Here is a 17,140-nt window from a genome sequence, read left to right as displayed (position 1 = left end):
AAACACCACTGCCTAGTTGAGTATTGTTGTTGATCATGTCCACAGTGTGGCTGCTTCAAGCAGGATCTCAAACCATTAAAATACTCTGGAAATGCTACAAACTCTCATCTCACGCATAACCATCCTGAGATAAGGTAACAAACTTGCATTAAATTGGCTCAACCAAAGAACCATCCAACACGGGACAACTTATCTTGACAAAGCTACCACAAGCTAATGGTTCAGTCACATTTTCAATATGAATGAAATAAGATAACTCTGTTATTGGACAAAATAGGAAATAATTTGCAGTTGACAACATTGTACTGTGAGGGAAGGACAGTACTGTTACAATATCATATTTGCAGGGTGTGTGGCGTTTCCCACATCGAGTACCAAACGTCAGCTCAATTATTTACTTACTTCTGGTTTTCGTCGGTCAGTTTCTTTATCACTTGGCCGAGCGTGAACAAGCTGCGGTTTATATTACAGCCTTCTTTGAAACGTGTACCTAGGACACAGAACATAAAGCAGAAAACTGGATTGCTGAAAAATGTGTAGACTGCAGCATACACTTGCAAGGTTACCCCAAAATGATATCCAACCATATTCAACAAACAAAAAATGCTGGATTTAAATCCACATTACCTTCAGCTCCAGTTTGACTTGCTCTCTCAGATCCGGCCAGATCCACTAAATTCTGCAAGATGAAGCAAAACCGTTAGCTACCAAACAAAGGAAAGAAGACAAACCAGGCCAACAATGAAAGAGGTAGCCTACCAAATGAGACACAATGATGGCTCCATCACTACTTTCACCTGATGCTGGGTCGCTCCTTTCCCGGCTCTCCAGGATCTAAGAAAAAGTCCATTGTGAGAAATGCATTTCCAAAGACTCCCACATGACTGTAGCTATATGCTTCTTACCATCCGGAAAATAGTGTGCGATCGGCTGCTCCGCTGGTTCATTTTTGTCTTGCCATAATGTCGGTTCTCTGGAGAGGGACGGTACAGAAAATGTATTGCTTGTTATGGCCTGTACTAAGAAAAAAAAAAAACTCTTGGAATTCATTGCATGTCTTACTTTCTCCTTTCCGAATCCATGCTAGGACTTGTGCAGGAGATGTAACCAACTCTTCAGTCAAATCAGCCACATAGATGTTTTTCTGCAAACAGTAATCATTAACATACAAAGCTCATGTAAAACAGCACACTACACTTCATAGCATTACAGCACTCCTAGAGTCTGAGACACGTCACTGCTAGCGATTTGGAATTAACACAGAAATGCTGAGAACCAAACCTCTAAGTAGCGTTCTGAATCTAGTCATCTAAATGATCAACCTACATTGATTTGTTCTCTGACTTCTAGAGGTTTTCTTTTCCAGCTGTCGACAAGCAGGTCCGTCACAGTCTCGTTGTAGATCTCCATGTAGGACACTCTGAGAAGGAACTCCTTCTTGGGAAACTTGGGTTGAAAGAGAAGTGACCCTTTAGGATGAAAAGAGACTGATACCAACCGCAGCAAATTTCAAACATGTGTCACCATTCTTACATTCTTAATGCTTTGAAAGACATCCTCCACAGCTTGAGGTATCACTCCGGGGGTGCGACTGGTCCCCATCATGGTGAAGGTCTTTCCAGAAGAAGTTTGCCCGTAAGCAAATATGGTTCCTGTACAGCAAACACAGAAAGTAAGAGAAGAAACCATGCCGCCCAACGAGGGATCAAACATCGTTTCCTGCACATACCATTGTATCCCTCGACAGTGGAAACAACCAGAGGCTTTGCAATGCCATTGTACAGCTGACTGGTCGTTTCATCAGCGGCAAACACTCGGTCTGTTAACAGAGAAAGGTTAGTGTTCGCATTCCCATTACTGTGAAGCAAAACCAAAATAAATCGCTGATTTTTTCTGTATGTTTGAATACAGACCAAAGCTGAAGCTCTTGGTGGAATTTCCATCATCAATCTGGTGAATTGATTTCTCGTCAGCTTTCCAGAAAATCTGGACAGGCTCCGCATTCTCGGATGCACTCTCTTCCCTGAACAAAGACACACATTCCACACACATAAGCACAAACAGTGAGATGCTTTCTTAACAACAGGTTACTATTGCTCTGCACTGACAAACCTGTTGTTGCTTTCAATCAGCAAGGCAAGCATTATCTTAAAGAAAATCAGGATCGCTTCATGTTGTAGTGGTCAACACATTTGTCTTACATCGACAGTTTGCGTCTGGGAGTAAACAAACCCAGCCTCAGGGGTCACAAGCTGATCTACTGCTAGTGTCAGTCTGGAGCCCAGGTAAGTGACAGGGCTGAGGCAAGAGGTGCATTGAGGGTTGTGCAGAACCCATTGCCAAGAGTATTTGCTGTCTTTTGTCTAAACTGTGCATCTGTCACATAACCAATGTTAGTCAAGTGTCATTTAACCACCTGTTGTCTACTTTTAAATCAGCAAAGGGAACAGGCTGGGAGCAAACAGGCATTTTTACAATGACGGAGAACTCTCACTTCACTGCGGATGATATGAAAACCACCCTGATCCTTCTGAGCATCCCAAAGTTGGCACTCCTTGAATCAGCTCACAGCCAGCTGTTCCAGTGTTGTGGCAAAAAAGCGATTGTGGGAATTAAACTATTTTAAAACACTTGTTGACCTATAATCTGTCAAAAATACATCAAACGTATTTAGAGTCAGACAAGATCAATCAATATTTGGAAAGTGTCTTTTACATATCTTTTATTTACCCGGGTAAAACATGTCACTGACATTAAAAATACGTTTTTCAAGAGAGATTTAATCTGGCCAAGAGGGCAGCAGAAATTGTAAGAAATATTACATCACATTTCTATAAGCATATTTTAGTGAGCAAAAAAAAGGCTTGATTATAATGTGGGTACAACGACGCCCAGTCATAGAGATGAAAAACAGCTCGTTTCTTTACTTTATATATAATCCATTGAGAAATCCTGTTCACTACAGTCTATTTTCTGATATGATGTAAAGATATTACACAAAACAACACACAGCAACATCGGAAATCACTTTTTAGCCCCGGTAACGCAGTCTGCTAGCTGCCTCGCACTCGTTTTCAGCTCAGAAACCTTTTTCCTTTTTTCGTGCTTGATAGTGGTAATAGTATGACATGTCTGTTCTGGTCGGGACACCGTGGAAACAAAGAACACTTTTTTTTCCTGGTTCTGTGAAACTTCATTAAAGAGACGCGACGTTTACTTGCCTTAACTGCTAACACTTTAGCGCCAGAGCCGACTCTGAGGTTGAAATAACTGACGAGCTCAAAATGCTACCGGGGCAATATCAACAGTTAACGGGAATTTTTAACGCGGCGACGGCGCCGCCGTCCAGGCTCACCTCGCAATAAGCGGACGGACTCGAACGCAGACTTTTACCGCTGACTCCTCTGTCATCTTCGCTCCTTCGGTCTATCTCCAAAAACAATACAAAATCCGAGCAGGAAGACCAACGCGCTTTTCTCAGTTTGAATTTTTGCTCCTGACGTTTGATTGGCCAACATCTCCGCGTGGACTGGACCATTTGTGTTTGTGAAACGAGGACGATAAATGATCGGCTTAGGTTTTGGTTAATGCTGTGCTTCTACAAATCCATCTTAACTGAGAGTTTGAGGTGATGTGATGGATCTGAATATGACACTCAATGAGACTAAAGTAGTCTAGGTTTAGAGACTGAACATAAAACCAACATTGACGTGCCCGACTGACGACAAACATGTGCGCCCGGCCTTGGTGGCGTCATCAAATTGCACCTTGTGCAGAACCACGCGAGAGAGTGGAGGTGTTTTGGGTTCGGTGTTTGTCACGTTTGGAAACCCTTGGATGGGAGATCTGATAAAGTTCGCGTTGTTCTGCTGCTAACATGTCTCTGTTTCTCGTGAATAGGTAGGTTTGCTTTGCCAGTTTCAGATCTTATATTTCATTTACAAAGTTTTTATCCGGATGTGTGCCACTTTACGGACATATCCAGATAGATGTGAACATTGTCACAGCCCACTTTATAACTCTGTCTCGCTTTGATGGAGTAAATAAAACTGGCCTGTGGAAGCTTTCGGTGTTCCAGATTTAACCGTTGTCGCCAAATAACTAGTGACGGTCAAACACATGTGTGGCAGACTTGCATTTAAGGAATGCAAGTCTGCCACACATGCATTTAAGCCAGCAAATAAACACTGAGTATTTCATCTGTGACATTTGTGAGGTTACCTGAAACACACTCCGTCAATCTTATTGCTCTTGAACAATAAAATATTAAAAACTGTCTCGAGTTTACCTGGTGATATTCCCATGCACGAGGCAGCCGCGTCTTGCACATAAACCTTTAAATTAAATTAAATGTTATTGCGTGTTTACTTTCAGTCTACATCTGTAAGAAGTGCCAAATGATATACACAAAGTTCCAGAAATCCCCACTCCTATTGTTCATGATGAGTTTAATGTTGTTTTCCATAACAAAGAAATACGTCTTGAACAAATATTACACATTAATATTAGACTAGTGTTGTAACATCACATCCCGTTAGCATAGTCTGCCTCTGTCGTTTCTCTGGAAATGAATTCAGTTTGAAAATCCTCTGTAATGATGACGTAGTGAGTTTGGATATCATATATGTTTAACTGTAGTCATCTGGGACAATCGTGTACTGTTTAAGGTAACCTCACAAACGTAATAGATGAAGTATTCAGTGCTTATTAGTCGGCTTGTTAGTATCGGCTCCTTAAAAGTCTACCAGTTAATCTGGAACACCGGTGTCCTGTCATATATCAGGTGTTCCAGTGCTGAATGGTCACATTAAGTACGCTGAGCTCAGACTGCTTTGAACCCGGACCCTATAACGTGATGCAGAGAGAAGATCTCCAGGATGCTGACCATATGAACAATGCAGGAAGATGACAGTAGCTGTTCTTTCTGTTGCTGCGTTCCTCTGTTTGCTGCATTTCTTTAGCTTTGCATAATGTTCTTGTTGGGGGGGGGGAGCTTTAATAACTTGAATGTTGCATGTTTCTAAACTGACCAAAAATTGTCAACCTGTGACTGTGGATGTGTGTTACTCTCAGGTATCTGGGAGAGGAGGAAGATGGGAGTGTGTCAAAAGAGACTCTGTCAAAGGCATTACTGGCTAAACTGCAGAAGAAGGCTAAAGAAAAGCAGAAACGCCATTCAGCTAAGCAGAGAGAACCCCTCCATGAACACCCAGCAGAGCAGGTGGATGCCCAAAAGAAAAGAAAGGCTGACGTAGATGGTGGACTAGAGCCTCAGCAGCACAAGAAGAGGCACTCAGAAACAGTAGCTTCATGCAGTGTGGAGCCTGTTGAACAGACAAATATACAACACCAGGAGGAGATCCAGTCAGGTGGTTCTTTTAATTATCAATGCTCACATGTGATGTAGGTATGAAGACATTGAGTTAATCTTTCATTCTGCCTGTCTAAGAGCCTTGGGGTATTATCAGCTTATCACACATTTGGTACATATGCTGTAAAATACACTATATTACCAAAAATATAAAGACAGACAAGGGACTGCTTTTGGCCATATGGTATATATCCTGCTTTTTATTTCCTGGTCAAAAATAACGTGTTGCTATGCTGTGCAACACGTGTTTGGAGCGCCACAAACGCGACAGCCGGCTGGTCGGAGCAGAGATGGGCAGTGTGCAGACAAGTAATCCACGACTTTTGACAATAGACTTTTTCTGTGACGATCAAGCCAGTAAAAAGTTGCGCAAGGATAAAAAGAACCTAGTTCATGCTGTAGTCTCTGCAGATGGTCGGTATGCTTACATCTAAATGTCTGGGTTGCAGATATTTCGCCTGAATCTACCACAGACACTCTGCCTGGGTTCACACTCGTAGGAGGATTTGAGAGCAAACCTGTCCCAAAGGTAAAGAGAAGCACGATTACTCGCAGCGCCACAGGGCTTTTTACTTACCCTCACACTGCATTCGTTTCACAGGTCGACAGAGTTCTGCCCCAGTGGCTTGCTGAGCCTCACGTCATTCACACAGACATTAAAAACAACCTAATCTCCATCTCTGATGTCCCAGGGCTATGTGCTCAGCTCCTGAAAAACCTGCATAGTAATGGAATCCAGCACTTCTTTCCAGGTGAGGCTAGTAAATGTGTTAGAGCACAGCCTTTGATTCAAATGGAGCCGTGCCAAGGAGGCTCTTTGTACAGTAGTTTGCAGTATTACTGAAAATTGTCTTGACTTCCACAGGTCTCCACAACCATGTGTCAGCTCTCACTCATACACACACTTAACCTGAGACTAAATGTTCCTCCACAGTGCAGGCAGAGGTGATCCCAGCCATCCTGGAGAGCGCCCAGCAGGGCCTGCTGATTGGGCGAGGGGGCTATAAGCCCAGAGACATCTGTGTGTCTGCACCAACAGGCAGCGGCAAGACTCTGTCATTTGTCATCCCCATCATACAGGTGAGAGCCATGTCTTTGCTGCACCTGTAGCTCAGGTGGTAGAAGAGGTTACTTACTAACCGGTGGTTAGTTGGTGGTGGTTTGATCCCAGTCTGCTCCAGTCTGTATCCTTGGAAACCCACCCCATCGATGCATCCGTCAGAGTATGAATGTGTCTGAATGTTAGATTGGAAACACTTAGAAACAGCACTTGGGTGAATGTACAAGTTGTGTAAATAAGAACCGGTCCATTTACCATTTACTTTGTCTGCCGCCTGTTTGGAGTACACAGACAGTGAGGGTGTTTTCTGTGATCAGGTGCTGATGGACAGGGTGGTGTGTGAAGTCCGGGCTCTAGCCGTGTTGCCGACCAAAGAGCTCGCCCAGCAGGTGAGACCCTTTTCAAGCTGTTTGCGTCCCAGCAGTGCTCCACAGAGCCCGAAACTCAGCTCACATTGTCTCCTGTGCAGGTTCACAGGGTGTTTGCATCGTATGCCGAGGGAACCACGCTCAAAGTGGTGATGCTGGCAGGTCAGAAGTCCTTTGCTGCAGAACAGGCATCACTGTCAGAACACAGGTGAGAAATCGAGCTGGCTCTAATAAAGCTTCACAGAAACGCAGCGGCACATCTCCTGTCAGAGTCCTCGGTGCACATGTGCAGTGGGGAAAAGGCTGAGCTCAGCATCTATGTCATGTCCGTGCAGGTGGAACATGAGGCGTAGTCTAGCAGACATTGTTGTGGCCACTCCAGGACGACTCATTGACCACATGACCAAGAATTCAGGCTTATGTTTGGAACATCTGCGGTTTCTGGTGAGTGCTGTTGAAATCTGTCGAGCTGCAGTAGTGAGTTCACTCGTCAGTGTGTGTCACACAGTGTGTGTCTGCTACTTGCTCAGGTGATCGATGAGGCGGACAGGATGATCGATAGCATGCACCAGTCCTGGCTTAGTCAGGTGATGGGAGCAGTGTACCGATCCAGAGCTGAACCCGGGTCAGTGTTCAGAAGGACAGAAGCAGCGTGCATCACATCAGCCAGGTGTGTGTGTGTTATCTACTGTGGGGTGATTGAGATGATGTCAGTCTCATTCTTGGCCACAGACTCAGGCCAGCAGAAGAAAAGCTTAAAGGTTACAGTTAAGTACTAAAAAGACAGCTGGGAATGTTTTCATAGTGTTATGTTAATGTTTTTGTGGGATTTTAAGGTCTCTTGTGTTGATACAGTTTGTCAAAATGAGAAAATAACTGAAAAGAATGATGCAGAAGTTTTTAAATAAAAAAGAGTCAGTGTGCTCACCAGACACGGTGGTGTTAACCATAACAGAAAAACTCCAATTCTGCAGCCAGGACTTAGGTTCCAGGTCGGTGCTCAGCTGACCGCCTTGTCCTTGTAGTCTGTCTCCACCTCAGACGCCACTGCAGAAGCTGCTGTTCTCCGCCACGCTCACACAGAACCCAGAGAAACTGCAGCAGCTGGGCCTTCACCAGCCCCGACTCTTCAGCTCCACCTACGGCCACGCCGACAGCGCTGCAGCCTCGCCAACCCATGGGCATGACCGCTTCAACTTCCCCCAGGGTTTGACGGTGAGGGCTGCCTTTTTGACCTTTAGCAGGGAGTGGAACTAAACCAGAATTTGATTTGTACAGACTGATGTGGCTTTGTGTTTTAGGAGTACTATGTTCCCTGCACCATGAGCAGTAAGCCACTCCTACTCCTCCACTTCATCCTGCGCATGAAGCTCCACCCAGTCCTCTGTTTCACCAATTCCAGAGAGACTGCGCACAGGTAGGAGAGCTCCTGAAATCACATGACTGAAGGCTTCTTGTGCTGATTCCACCTCCCTCCTCCTCAGGCTTCACCTGCTGCTGCAGCTCTTTGGTGGAGTCCAGGCTGCCGAGTTCTCCTCTCAACTCTCCCCAGGTGACAGGAAGAAGACCCTGAAGGAGTTTGAACAGGGAAAGATCCAACTGTAAGTCTGTGTCTGTGTGTGTGAGCTTGTATTCATATCTTTGTGGGGACCAAAATGCAGGTCCTAAAAAGTTTGGCCCTCAAAGGCATCTTTCAGACTCAAAATGTGGTTTTAAGTGTGCCAGTGGGCAGGAAGCATATGATATAGAAGTCCTTCCTGGTGGCAAGCGTTGCTCACAAAGCTGGCAAGATCACACTCAGTTAGCCTAATGTGCGTGCCTTTGGGCCACGTCATGAAGAACATCCAGGCTCCATGCAGAAAGGAACTGCTGACCAGGCGCTTTTTCTAAATTGGCTTTGAGATCTGTGCTCACTGACCAAGTCCATGTTCAGATGTGATATATCACATTTAAACTGTCTTTTGGAAGGTTGATCAGCACAGACGCGGTGGCCAGAGGCATCGACATCAGCGGGGTCAAATGTGTGGTTAACTATGATGCACCGCAGTACATCAGAACATACATTCACAGGTGAGGCCCATCAGACCGTGAGTAATGCTTCGCTGTTGCCCTCATTGACGTGCTCTGACCCTGTGTCTGTCCTCAGAGTTGGAAGAACAGCGAGAGCGGGGAGAACAGGCCTGGCCTTTACCTTTCTGCTCAGAGTGCAGGTACATAACGTTCTTTGAGATGATGAGATGAAAGTAGCAAAGGTGCGGGTTGTTTCATGGTGTTTGTGGCTGCACACAGGAGAAAAACTTCCTGCAGATGGTGGTGAAAGCAGGAAGCCCTGGGATTCAGAAGCAGGTGGTTAAACCGGAGAACCTGAGGAGCATGGAAGGCCAATATGAAAAGGCACTGCAGAAGCTGGCTGATGTCATCAAGGTGCTACCTCAACCAATTTGTTAAACGTTAAAATGCACAAAGAGACGCTGTTTTAATTGTACCTTTGTTTGCCCACAGGAGGAGAGAGCCAGCTGATGTCTGGCCATGATGCTGGCTTCACACACGTCAGGACTTTTACTGCGGCGCATTTCATCCACAAAATGACATCACATCTCGCTGTCTCATGAGCACTCTTCATGTTTGAGCCATGTAGTCTTCTGGAAATCCATAAACACATTCTGACTTTGAAGAGGAACAGGAATTATAAGGCGATAAAACATTTCAAGAGTTTGCCAAGAGAACTGAAAGACGTGGCTTGTTAGTCTGCTGTATATCAGACCACACCTGGAAAAAAACCTTCAGAAATCTGAGCAGGAGGATGGATCAGGGTGCTGTTCTCAGCGTTTGCAGTTTACCAACATGTGACACTGTTCTACCAAAAGAGCTGCTTCAATTACATGCATCGTAGGTCAAAGCTGGCTGGGAGCTGCTAATATATTCTTCAATTATAATCTTGTCGATTTACTGACAGACCCACAAATCTTATCCTCATAACATCCACGTGCACTGGTAGATGGCACTGTGTGCATTGGAGCACATTAAATGTAGAAAAGTGCCATTATACTTCCTGTAAAGGTTGATCATATTTAGTTTCAATGTGGCTGAAATTCTCTCTTAATGCCTTTCAAGCTCAGTGCTCTTTCACGGAATATAAATATGAACTCGAGCTCTCTTTGCTCTTTTTATACAACTCAATGGATTTAAATGCCCCTTTTCACAAGTATAATATACTAATAAAAGGGAAACGGCTGAAATTCAGAAGTGTCATTTGTAATTTGGGGTATTTATCCAGTTTTTCCATAATGTTCAATAAAACGAAATGATTCATGTGATGTGTTTGCTATCTATACAATATATTGTTGTAGCACATGGTAATGCATTAAACCTGCAGTCTTTCTAATGGCCACCAGGGGGCAATTAGATGTGGTTGCAAACAAATATTTGAGGCAATGAGGAAATGCATATATATGCACAGACTGGACAAAGACTAGCAGATGTATGTATAACACACTTTAATGTACACACATACACACACACGTGTCCTTGTTTGAGTCCAGTAAATGCGATGTCCCCACACAGACACACTCAGTGATGAAGGCTGTGCTATCAGTCCCACTTGGATGATTTCCTCCTTGTGGTTCTCTCTCCTTCGCTGTCGATGGCCTCATACAGCTGCTGGTCATTTTCCTTCATTGCGTGCAGGTAGCCCAAGTAGCCCACACATAGCGTGATGCTCAGCAGTCCAAAGGCCATCACAGGTTTATTCTGCAAAGTGAAATAGAGATGTTACTGAGCGCGCTCCAGTCCATGCTTTGTGTGAAGGCTGAAGTTCATACTGCTGGTAGAGAAACAACAGGAGAAACCTTTATTACAGTAGTCTAGTACTGCAATTGTTGGTATTGATACCTTGAAAATACTGGGCCAATACTGCTGATACCAGTACCAATACTTTATACTATGAAGAGAGCTTCTGTGAGGGAGAGTAGTGTCATGGTTTAAGAGATGGATTAGGATTCAACTTTATTGTCATTACACATGTATAAACACAGGGTAACGAGTGAGCAAAGAGCAGATTACATACAGATAATCTGTACATTACTATACAGAGAGCAAATATACAGATGTACTATAAACAAATATACTTTAATCATAGTCAATTTGTCAAATTCTCAACACATTTTAAAATTGTATTGAAACTGGGTTTAATGGCTACTTGGACTCTGAATGTGCCTGTCAACAAAAAAAAATCTTAGGACATTTTTCGCAGTGGATGTTTGAGGGTTTTTTATGAACAAAAACAAAATTGTGTATTTAAAACTAATCAGAGGCTCCAAACTGAGCTTAAATAATAGAAACAAAGCATCGATCCACAACTCCAGCCTCTCTCACCACCAAGCCCCCCCGCAGTGCAGCAGGCCGGACACAGTCCGTGTCACTTAGAGGAGAAGAGCTAGTTCACATTCCAAGGTAATAACAACTCATTGGCCTGCAGCTCTGTGTGTGTGTGTGTGTGTGTGTGTGTGTGTGTGTGTGTGTGTGTGAGAGAGTCTCACGGGCTTAATGAAGAGCTCGGGGTTCACGGCCCGGAACAGCGTGGTGGTCTGTACGCTCCTCAGCCCAGGTGTCCTGAACCCTTTTTCACCGTGACTCTCCACCCCTGCTCCAGCCTCTTTGTCCGCCATGACCTACACTTCTACACACACAAAAACAGAGTACAGTACACTTAAACCACCTAAGCTAGCTAACTAAGCGCAGCCATATTGAAAGTCAAAGACAGCCAGGAAAACAAGTGTAGCGCTTTTCCAATCACAGCGCTCTCTGTGGGTGTGAGCGGGAAAAACATGTGCAGGACGCATTCAGGAAACAGAGACTGAAAGGGAGGCTCTGATGTTTAATGCTCAACCTTGTGGACATATGTTTCTTGAGTGCGTTCTTTAGTGTATTTGTGTTTATGCTGATGTTCATAAATAAAGTCCAGGCAAAAAAAAAAAAAACACGTGACCGGAAGTATCTGTGTGGCTGTCATAATAAGAGTTGTATTTACACAAATGAAAACTGCAAACTTGTAATTCAAAATTTACTATATTTTAACTACTTGTATGCAGAGATGGGCAGTAACGCGTTACTGTAATCTGATTACTTTTTGCAAGTAACTTGACCAACACTGCTTGTATGCAGCCTCCTTCGCTCCGAATTTTTTTTTTTTTAATTTTTTTTTTAATTATTATTGCAAAAGCACAAAATACAGATATACAAATACAAAATAGCAAACACAATGTCAGGGGGTTCGTATAAAAAAGCAAAATAGACACAGTCTATTATAGAATCACATGATATTGAACAGGGAACATAGGTTTATGGTTTTGACAGCTTTTTGATTTTGAGAATGTTGTATGGTTTTAACATATTGTTTGGTTTCATTTAAAAAACACCGAAAGGATGGTTTTGCGTTAGAAAATTTCGACTTATGTATATGAAATTTGGCCAATAATATCAATAAGTTAATCAAATAAAATTCGTTTGCCCTGTGCATGGGGAACTTAAAGAAACCAAACAATATTTTCTCGTAACAAAGAGAGAACTCAGAAAAGATAAAGGAAACAACAAAAACACAAAATTCTTGCCAGAAAAGATTCGTGTATAAGCATGACCAAAATAAATGAGAAATATCTTCCTTCACACAATTACAAAATGTACAGTTAATATCAATGTCCTTTTTATAACGTACAAGAAAAGACTCCTTCGCTCCGAATTTAGCTGCGAAACTCGCACTTATAAGCGAAGGAGGATGGGGCGGAAGGAACAGGAGTGGAGATTAGCCAATCAGAAAGCAGGACACCCCGCTGTCTGCCATTCACAACCACAGAGCAGAGCGAGTCACGGACAGTTTCCTTCAAAGCCCGTACTCGCTGGAGAAAGGAGAGAGACTTTGGGAAAGATGGGATCGTTATACGTTAAAAGACTAGAAACTGATACCGGTGTGATGCAGAGGAGTAGCCGTGATTTTGTTTGAATGCAACATACACCTGTGTAATATGTAATATGTGTAAGTAAAACAAGGCGATGTGTAGTTTGGAATATGTGAACATATGTGAATGTGTTAGTTTCCCTTGCCCTCTTTAGTTCTGTATGTAAAATAAGATGAAAATCAATAAAGAGAAAGTATTTAAAAAAAAAAGCTCGTACTCATTAATTTCAAGTCAGATCAGTCACTCGTTATTTATGTTACAGAAACGCAGAGGTGTGGCTTTTTGTTTTGTTTTATAAATTCAAGTAATTTTCATTTTTGTCTCAAGATAATATTGATACGTGCAGCATTTGCATGAGCTGTTTCTTTTGTTAATTATATATTTTAAAATACTTTAAAAAAATATCAAAATTTAGGCTTGTGTTTCTGAATCCATGAAGAACAGATTCTTTCCAGAGATATGTGGGCCTCATAGCACTACCACCACAAACATATGATTTAAGAGAGGCCTTCTTGAATGTTACACTGAGGGCCAGATTAGGCTGTTCTTTATGTTCTTTACTTTGTTATGCCATGGGCAAAATACTATCAATATATTTTGAATGAACTCAAAGCATGATGATATTACATGCCATATATACAGTAATATATACAAAACTGCTGTGTCATATTGAGTAAGCTGTTTATTTATTATTAATTCTGCCATATAACTTTTTGGTAAATGGCATAATTTCTTACACGCGTCTTCAGCCTGCACTGCATTTTCTCAAAAACAAGGCAGCTAAATATGCGACTGGACATAGTGTCTGAAGTTCCTCTAAAACATTTCCAAGGACACTTTCACGGAAATTACATAACACCAAAGACTGCAGACAGTATAACTGAGTTTTACTGTCGCTGAGGTTACATAGTGACAAAAACTTTTTTTTATATACTGGCTTCACATTATAGGTGGAACACCTGTACCTGTATCTAATTTGTGTAATATACTGGGATATTTATAATTAGAGCTGTTTGTTATATTTTGTAACTTTTGAATATATTGCATTATTTAATTTAGAGTTAGTTACTGTCTTGGAGCAACTGCGACCACATCATTTACTCTGGTATTAACAAAGTATTCTGATCTCAAGATATTTATTCTATGCCACATCTTCTAAGGGATTTCTACCCAGAAAAAAGTATAACAAAAAGAATATTATGAAGTTTAGTAATTCAGAAAAATTATTAATTTATTGATTTAATTACCTTTTTAAAAGTAGTAGAGTAATAATGTAGTATTCAGTAGTATTGAAGTAAGGATGGCACACCAACATGTCTTGTTTACTGTGATTATTAATCATTTACATCTACATTTGTTAGAGCACTAAAGGAAGAGAACAGCTACGATACATCCTGTCGCCTGTGATCCTAGTGGTAAAGGAAGTACTAAAGACATAAAGACCTTAATGTTGTTCACTTAATTCAACATTATTATTCCCTGAGCTCAGGTTATTGTAACATCTGCAACTGACCAACACAAAAGTCACCCAAAGTTCAAGCTCACAGCTGTAGAAAACATTCATACGTGACAAGGTGCTGACTGCTGGCATGCAGTTGAGTCACTGGTTGGGTTTTGGGTGCCCAAGTATAGTGGGGGCTAACGATACTCTCACTCAACTAGTCATGGCAGATGGCTGCCTTTTCCTGACCCTCACTTGGCAACAGTGGGAAGGGAAATCTTTACCACTGCACTTGCACTTGCCTTTGAACAAGCCTCAGAAATTATCTGATAGTTGGAGTTTCTTTGTATAATTCTGGGTTATTGTAGTATTGTCTTTACCTTACAATATAAATCACTTTGAGGCAACTGTTGTTGTGATTTTGTGCTATATGAATAAACTTAAATGAAAATGAGGCATGAAAATGGCAGCTTGAAGACTCAGGCCTTAGGTTTGATGTATGATTAATTTATCAGCAGGTAAGGAGATCGCATTCTCATCAAAGTTGCATGTTTCCATCCTGCCAGATAGAAGAGGATAGAAAGATAACACAGCTGAAACAGTGCATGTTTCCCCCCCACAATGAGCTTGAACAGGCAGCATATATTTACATTAGACAGCTCCATGGTGATGGTGTCTATCTCTGCACAAACACAGACACTCACAGGTAGGAAAACAAAACAAAAAGTGTGTGATCCAGCCAGCCACAGGCTGCTGTTATGTCTTCCTGGAAAGGTGTGGCACTGAGCTCTTACCTGCAAGTAAGCAGTGAAGGACGCGCGGTTGATACTCGACACAATCCGCTACCAGAGAGAAGAACGCCCTCCAGCACCACCGGTAAGCTATCTGCTGTTTCTTTACTGTATGACAGAAATACAACCTCCTCACTGTGTCTGTGGGTGATGTTACTCTCTGTGTTTGGACAGTTATACAATACCATAAGAGTATATCATACGTGACATTTTGGGGCATTCAAAAGGTAAAAAGCTTTTTTGGATCACTACAGAAAAGTGGAAGGACCTTTGAGAATATGTTATTAGACTTTGACAACACTTTAGCAGGTTCGGAAACAAGAAAAAGAAACTTGGTTGAATTTCCACACGTATGTGTATGTATGTGTGTTTGTTGTTTCGTGTTTAAGAATAGAATATTGCATCTGTGACAAAGTGTGATACCAAAAATTGTCAGTTGCAATATATCTTGTAATCCTTCTTTGATGTAGCCTGTATAGAATCTGCCAGTGTCCAAGGCTGGATAACCAGCTGGGGAAAGGGCGTAGGGAAGCTTTGTGCAGTTTTGAATAACTGCAAATTAGTTTCAGTGGATCACAGAGCTACTTTTACTATTATATAAGAATCATGTATCACAAGTAGTTGGGTGAAAATTTTAATATCAATTATAAATATTTGGTTTTACCATAAATTATCTTGTAATTTCCTGTAATTAATCAAGCCCCATACAGATGAGATCAGACCAATTAATCAGTAAAAATCATGTTTTTCTAAGGTGCCTCAGCCTCAGCGCTTCTTTGCAATGATCTTTCATGCGTCTGGAACTGTACAGGAGAGACAACCAGAGGCTCTCTCTCATTTGATTATTGGATGATGGTAGAGCACTAATATGTTGGTCCAAAATGTCCCCTTGGGGTTCAGTCAGGTTGATGGTGACTTTTGGTCTAAATCAAAGTGCAGTTAGATCCATGGGTACTTTGACACAGTTTCTGTAATGTTGCTCTAATGTTGGTGAATTGATGTGTGGCAAGCTTTACAGTGGATCTTATACTAAATCATGCCTGAAGTACAGACTTTAGCTTAAATAAAAACGATTGCATGAACTATAGCCATTTTTATACATTATGCTTGTCCAAAAACGTATGTATATAATACATATCGCAAAATGAAAAGAAACAAGGAAACTGCATACATAATGCATGTGATTTAAAGTTAAGTTGACATCCTATGACTTTGGTTGTACATGACTACTGGTTTGTTCCCTGACAGGAGATCAAAGATGAACTGGGGTTTTCTAGAGAATGTCCTCAGTGGGGTCAACAAGTACTCCACTGGAATTGGGCGAATCTGGCTCTCTGTGGTCTTCCTCTTCAGGATCTTGGTGTATGTGGCAGCAGCTGAGCAGGTGTGGAAGGACGAGCAGAAGGATTTTGTTTGTAACACACAGCAGCCCGGCTGTGAGAACGCCTGCTTCGACCACTTCTTCCCTATTTCGCAGGTACGTCTCTGGGCTCTGCAGCTCATCATGGTGTCAACCCCTTCACTGCTAGTAGCCCTTCATGTGGGTTACCGGGAGTACCGAGAGGCTAAACACAAGCGAAAACTGTACCAGGACAAGGGGCGCATCGATGGAGGTCTTTTCTGCACCTACACTGTGAGCCTCATCTTCAAGACAGCCTTTGAGGTGGGCTCCCTGCTGGCTTTCTACTTCCTGTATAATGGCTTTGAGGTCCCGATGCTGCTGCAGTGCAGCCAGAGCCCGTGCCCCAACACAGTGGACTGTTTCATTGCCAAAGCCACAGAGAAGAAGATCTTCCTCTACATCATGGGTTGCACTTCCGTACTATGCATTGTTCTGAACTTCACTGAGCTCATGTACATTGTGTGGAAACAGCTTTGGAAATGTTTAACGAGGAAGTATATTCCCATGGAAAAGAAGATGTTCAGCCACAGCCAGCCATCTGTTTCCATTGTCAACAAGTCTGCCTCAAATGAACCCACAGCAAACACAGAGGTGTGTATGACACAGCCAGCAGCTGCTCAGGAAAACCTGCCTGACCAGTCCTAGTGGGCTGGGACACTGCCAACATCTGACACTGAAAGAACCTCAAATGAAACCCCACACACACACACACACACACACACACACACACACACACACACACACACACACACA

General features: G+C 42.5%; 4 protein-coding genes across 10 annotated transcripts in view; 2 read left to right on the top strand and 2 right to left on the bottom strand.

Annotated features, from left to right (window-relative positions):
- Nucleotides 1-3,534, bottom strand: part of cenpe (centromere protein E) — a 27,312-nt gene extending 23,778 nt beyond the window's left edge. For 3 of the 6 annotated variants that reach the window (XM_042228289.1, XM_042228293.1, XM_042228291.1), the window contains exons 1-10: nt 3,356-3,531; nt 1,914-2,023; nt 1,730-1,819; nt 1,534-1,652; nt 1,327-1,446; nt 1,063-1,144; nt 906-973; nt 760-834; nt 628-679; nt 403-490 (exon numbers count right to left, since the gene is read on the bottom strand). In XM_042228289.1, coding sequence (XP_042084223.1) covers nt 403-490; nt 628-679; nt 760-834; nt 906-973; nt 1,063-1,144; nt 1,327-1,446; nt 1,534-1,652; nt 1,730-1,819; nt 1,914-2,023; nt 3,356-3,411 — 860 coding nt within the window. In that variant the 5' untranslated portion in view covers nt 3,412-3,531. Of the gene's footprint in view, nt 1-402; nt 491-627; nt 680-759; nt 835-905; nt 974-1,062; nt 1,145-1,326; nt 1,447-1,533; nt 1,653-1,729; nt 1,820-1,913; nt 2,024-3,355 lie in introns of all 6 variants that reach the window. The other 3 variants (XM_042228294.1, XM_042228292.1, XM_042228290.1) reach the window with 3 other exon arrangements.
- A 112-nt stretch (nt 3,535-3,646) lies between these two features.
- Nucleotides 3,647-10,077, top strand: ddx51 (DEAD (Asp-Glu-Ala-Asp) box polypeptide 51). The gene is made up of 16 exons (XM_005942095.2): nt 3,647-3,900; nt 5,074-5,369; nt 5,821-5,900; nt 5,973-6,123; nt 6,306-6,451; nt 6,749-6,820; nt 6,901-7,007; nt 7,135-7,243; nt 7,330-7,469; nt 7,825-8,014; nt 8,101-8,216; nt 8,284-8,400; nt 8,768-8,869; nt 8,946-9,009; nt 9,089-9,223; nt 9,302-10,077. The coding sequence occupies exons 1-16, from the start codon at nt 3,878-3,880 to the stop codon at nt 9,317-9,319; spliced, it is 1,866 nt and encodes a 621-aa protein (XP_005942157.1). The 5' UTR covers nt 3,647-3,877; the 3' UTR covers nt 9,320-10,077.
- A 211-nt stretch (nt 10,078-10,288) lies between these two features.
- Nucleotides 10,289-11,698, bottom strand: smim8 (small integral membrane protein 8). The gene is made up of 2 exons (XM_005942096.3): nt 11,338-11,698; nt 10,289-10,549 (listed from the first exon to the last, which is right to left on the bottom strand). The coding sequence occupies exons 1-2, from the start codon at nt 11,464-11,466 to the stop codon at nt 10,391-10,393; spliced, it is 288 nt and encodes a 95-aa protein (XP_005942158.1). The 5' UTR covers nt 11,467-11,698; the 3' UTR covers nt 10,289-10,390.
- A 3,008-nt stretch (nt 11,699-14,706) lies between these two features.
- On the top strand, nt 14,707-17,121 carry gjb7 (gap junction protein beta 7). Of its 2 annotated transcripts, none has more exons than XM_005942097.3 (2): nt 14,707-15,070; nt 16,234-17,121. In XM_005942097.3, exon 2 carries the CDS (start codon nt 16,244-16,246, stop codon nt 17,030-17,032), a length of 789 nt encoding a protein of 262 aa, XP_005942159.1. In that variant the 5' UTR covers nt 14,707-15,070; nt 16,234-16,243; the 3' UTR covers nt 17,033-17,121. The 2 variants fall into 2 exon arrangements, with proteins under 2 accessions (XP_005942159.1, XP_005942160.1); XM_005942098.2 differs by having other exon boundaries at nt 14,707-15,212.
- The last annotated feature ends 19 nt before the right edge of the window (nt 17,122-17,140 follow it).

This window comes from Haplochromis burtoni, unplaced genomic scaffold, assembly GCF_018398535.1.
Source record: "Haplochromis burtoni strain Fernald_Lab_line unplaced genomic scaffold, NCSU_Asbu1 Contig_317, whole genome shotgun sequence".
Lineage (NCBI taxonomy): Eukaryota > Metazoa > Chordata > Actinopteri > Cichliformes > Cichlidae > Haplochromis > Haplochromis burtoni.
This window is presented reverse-complemented; position numbering and strand designations above follow the sequence as displayed.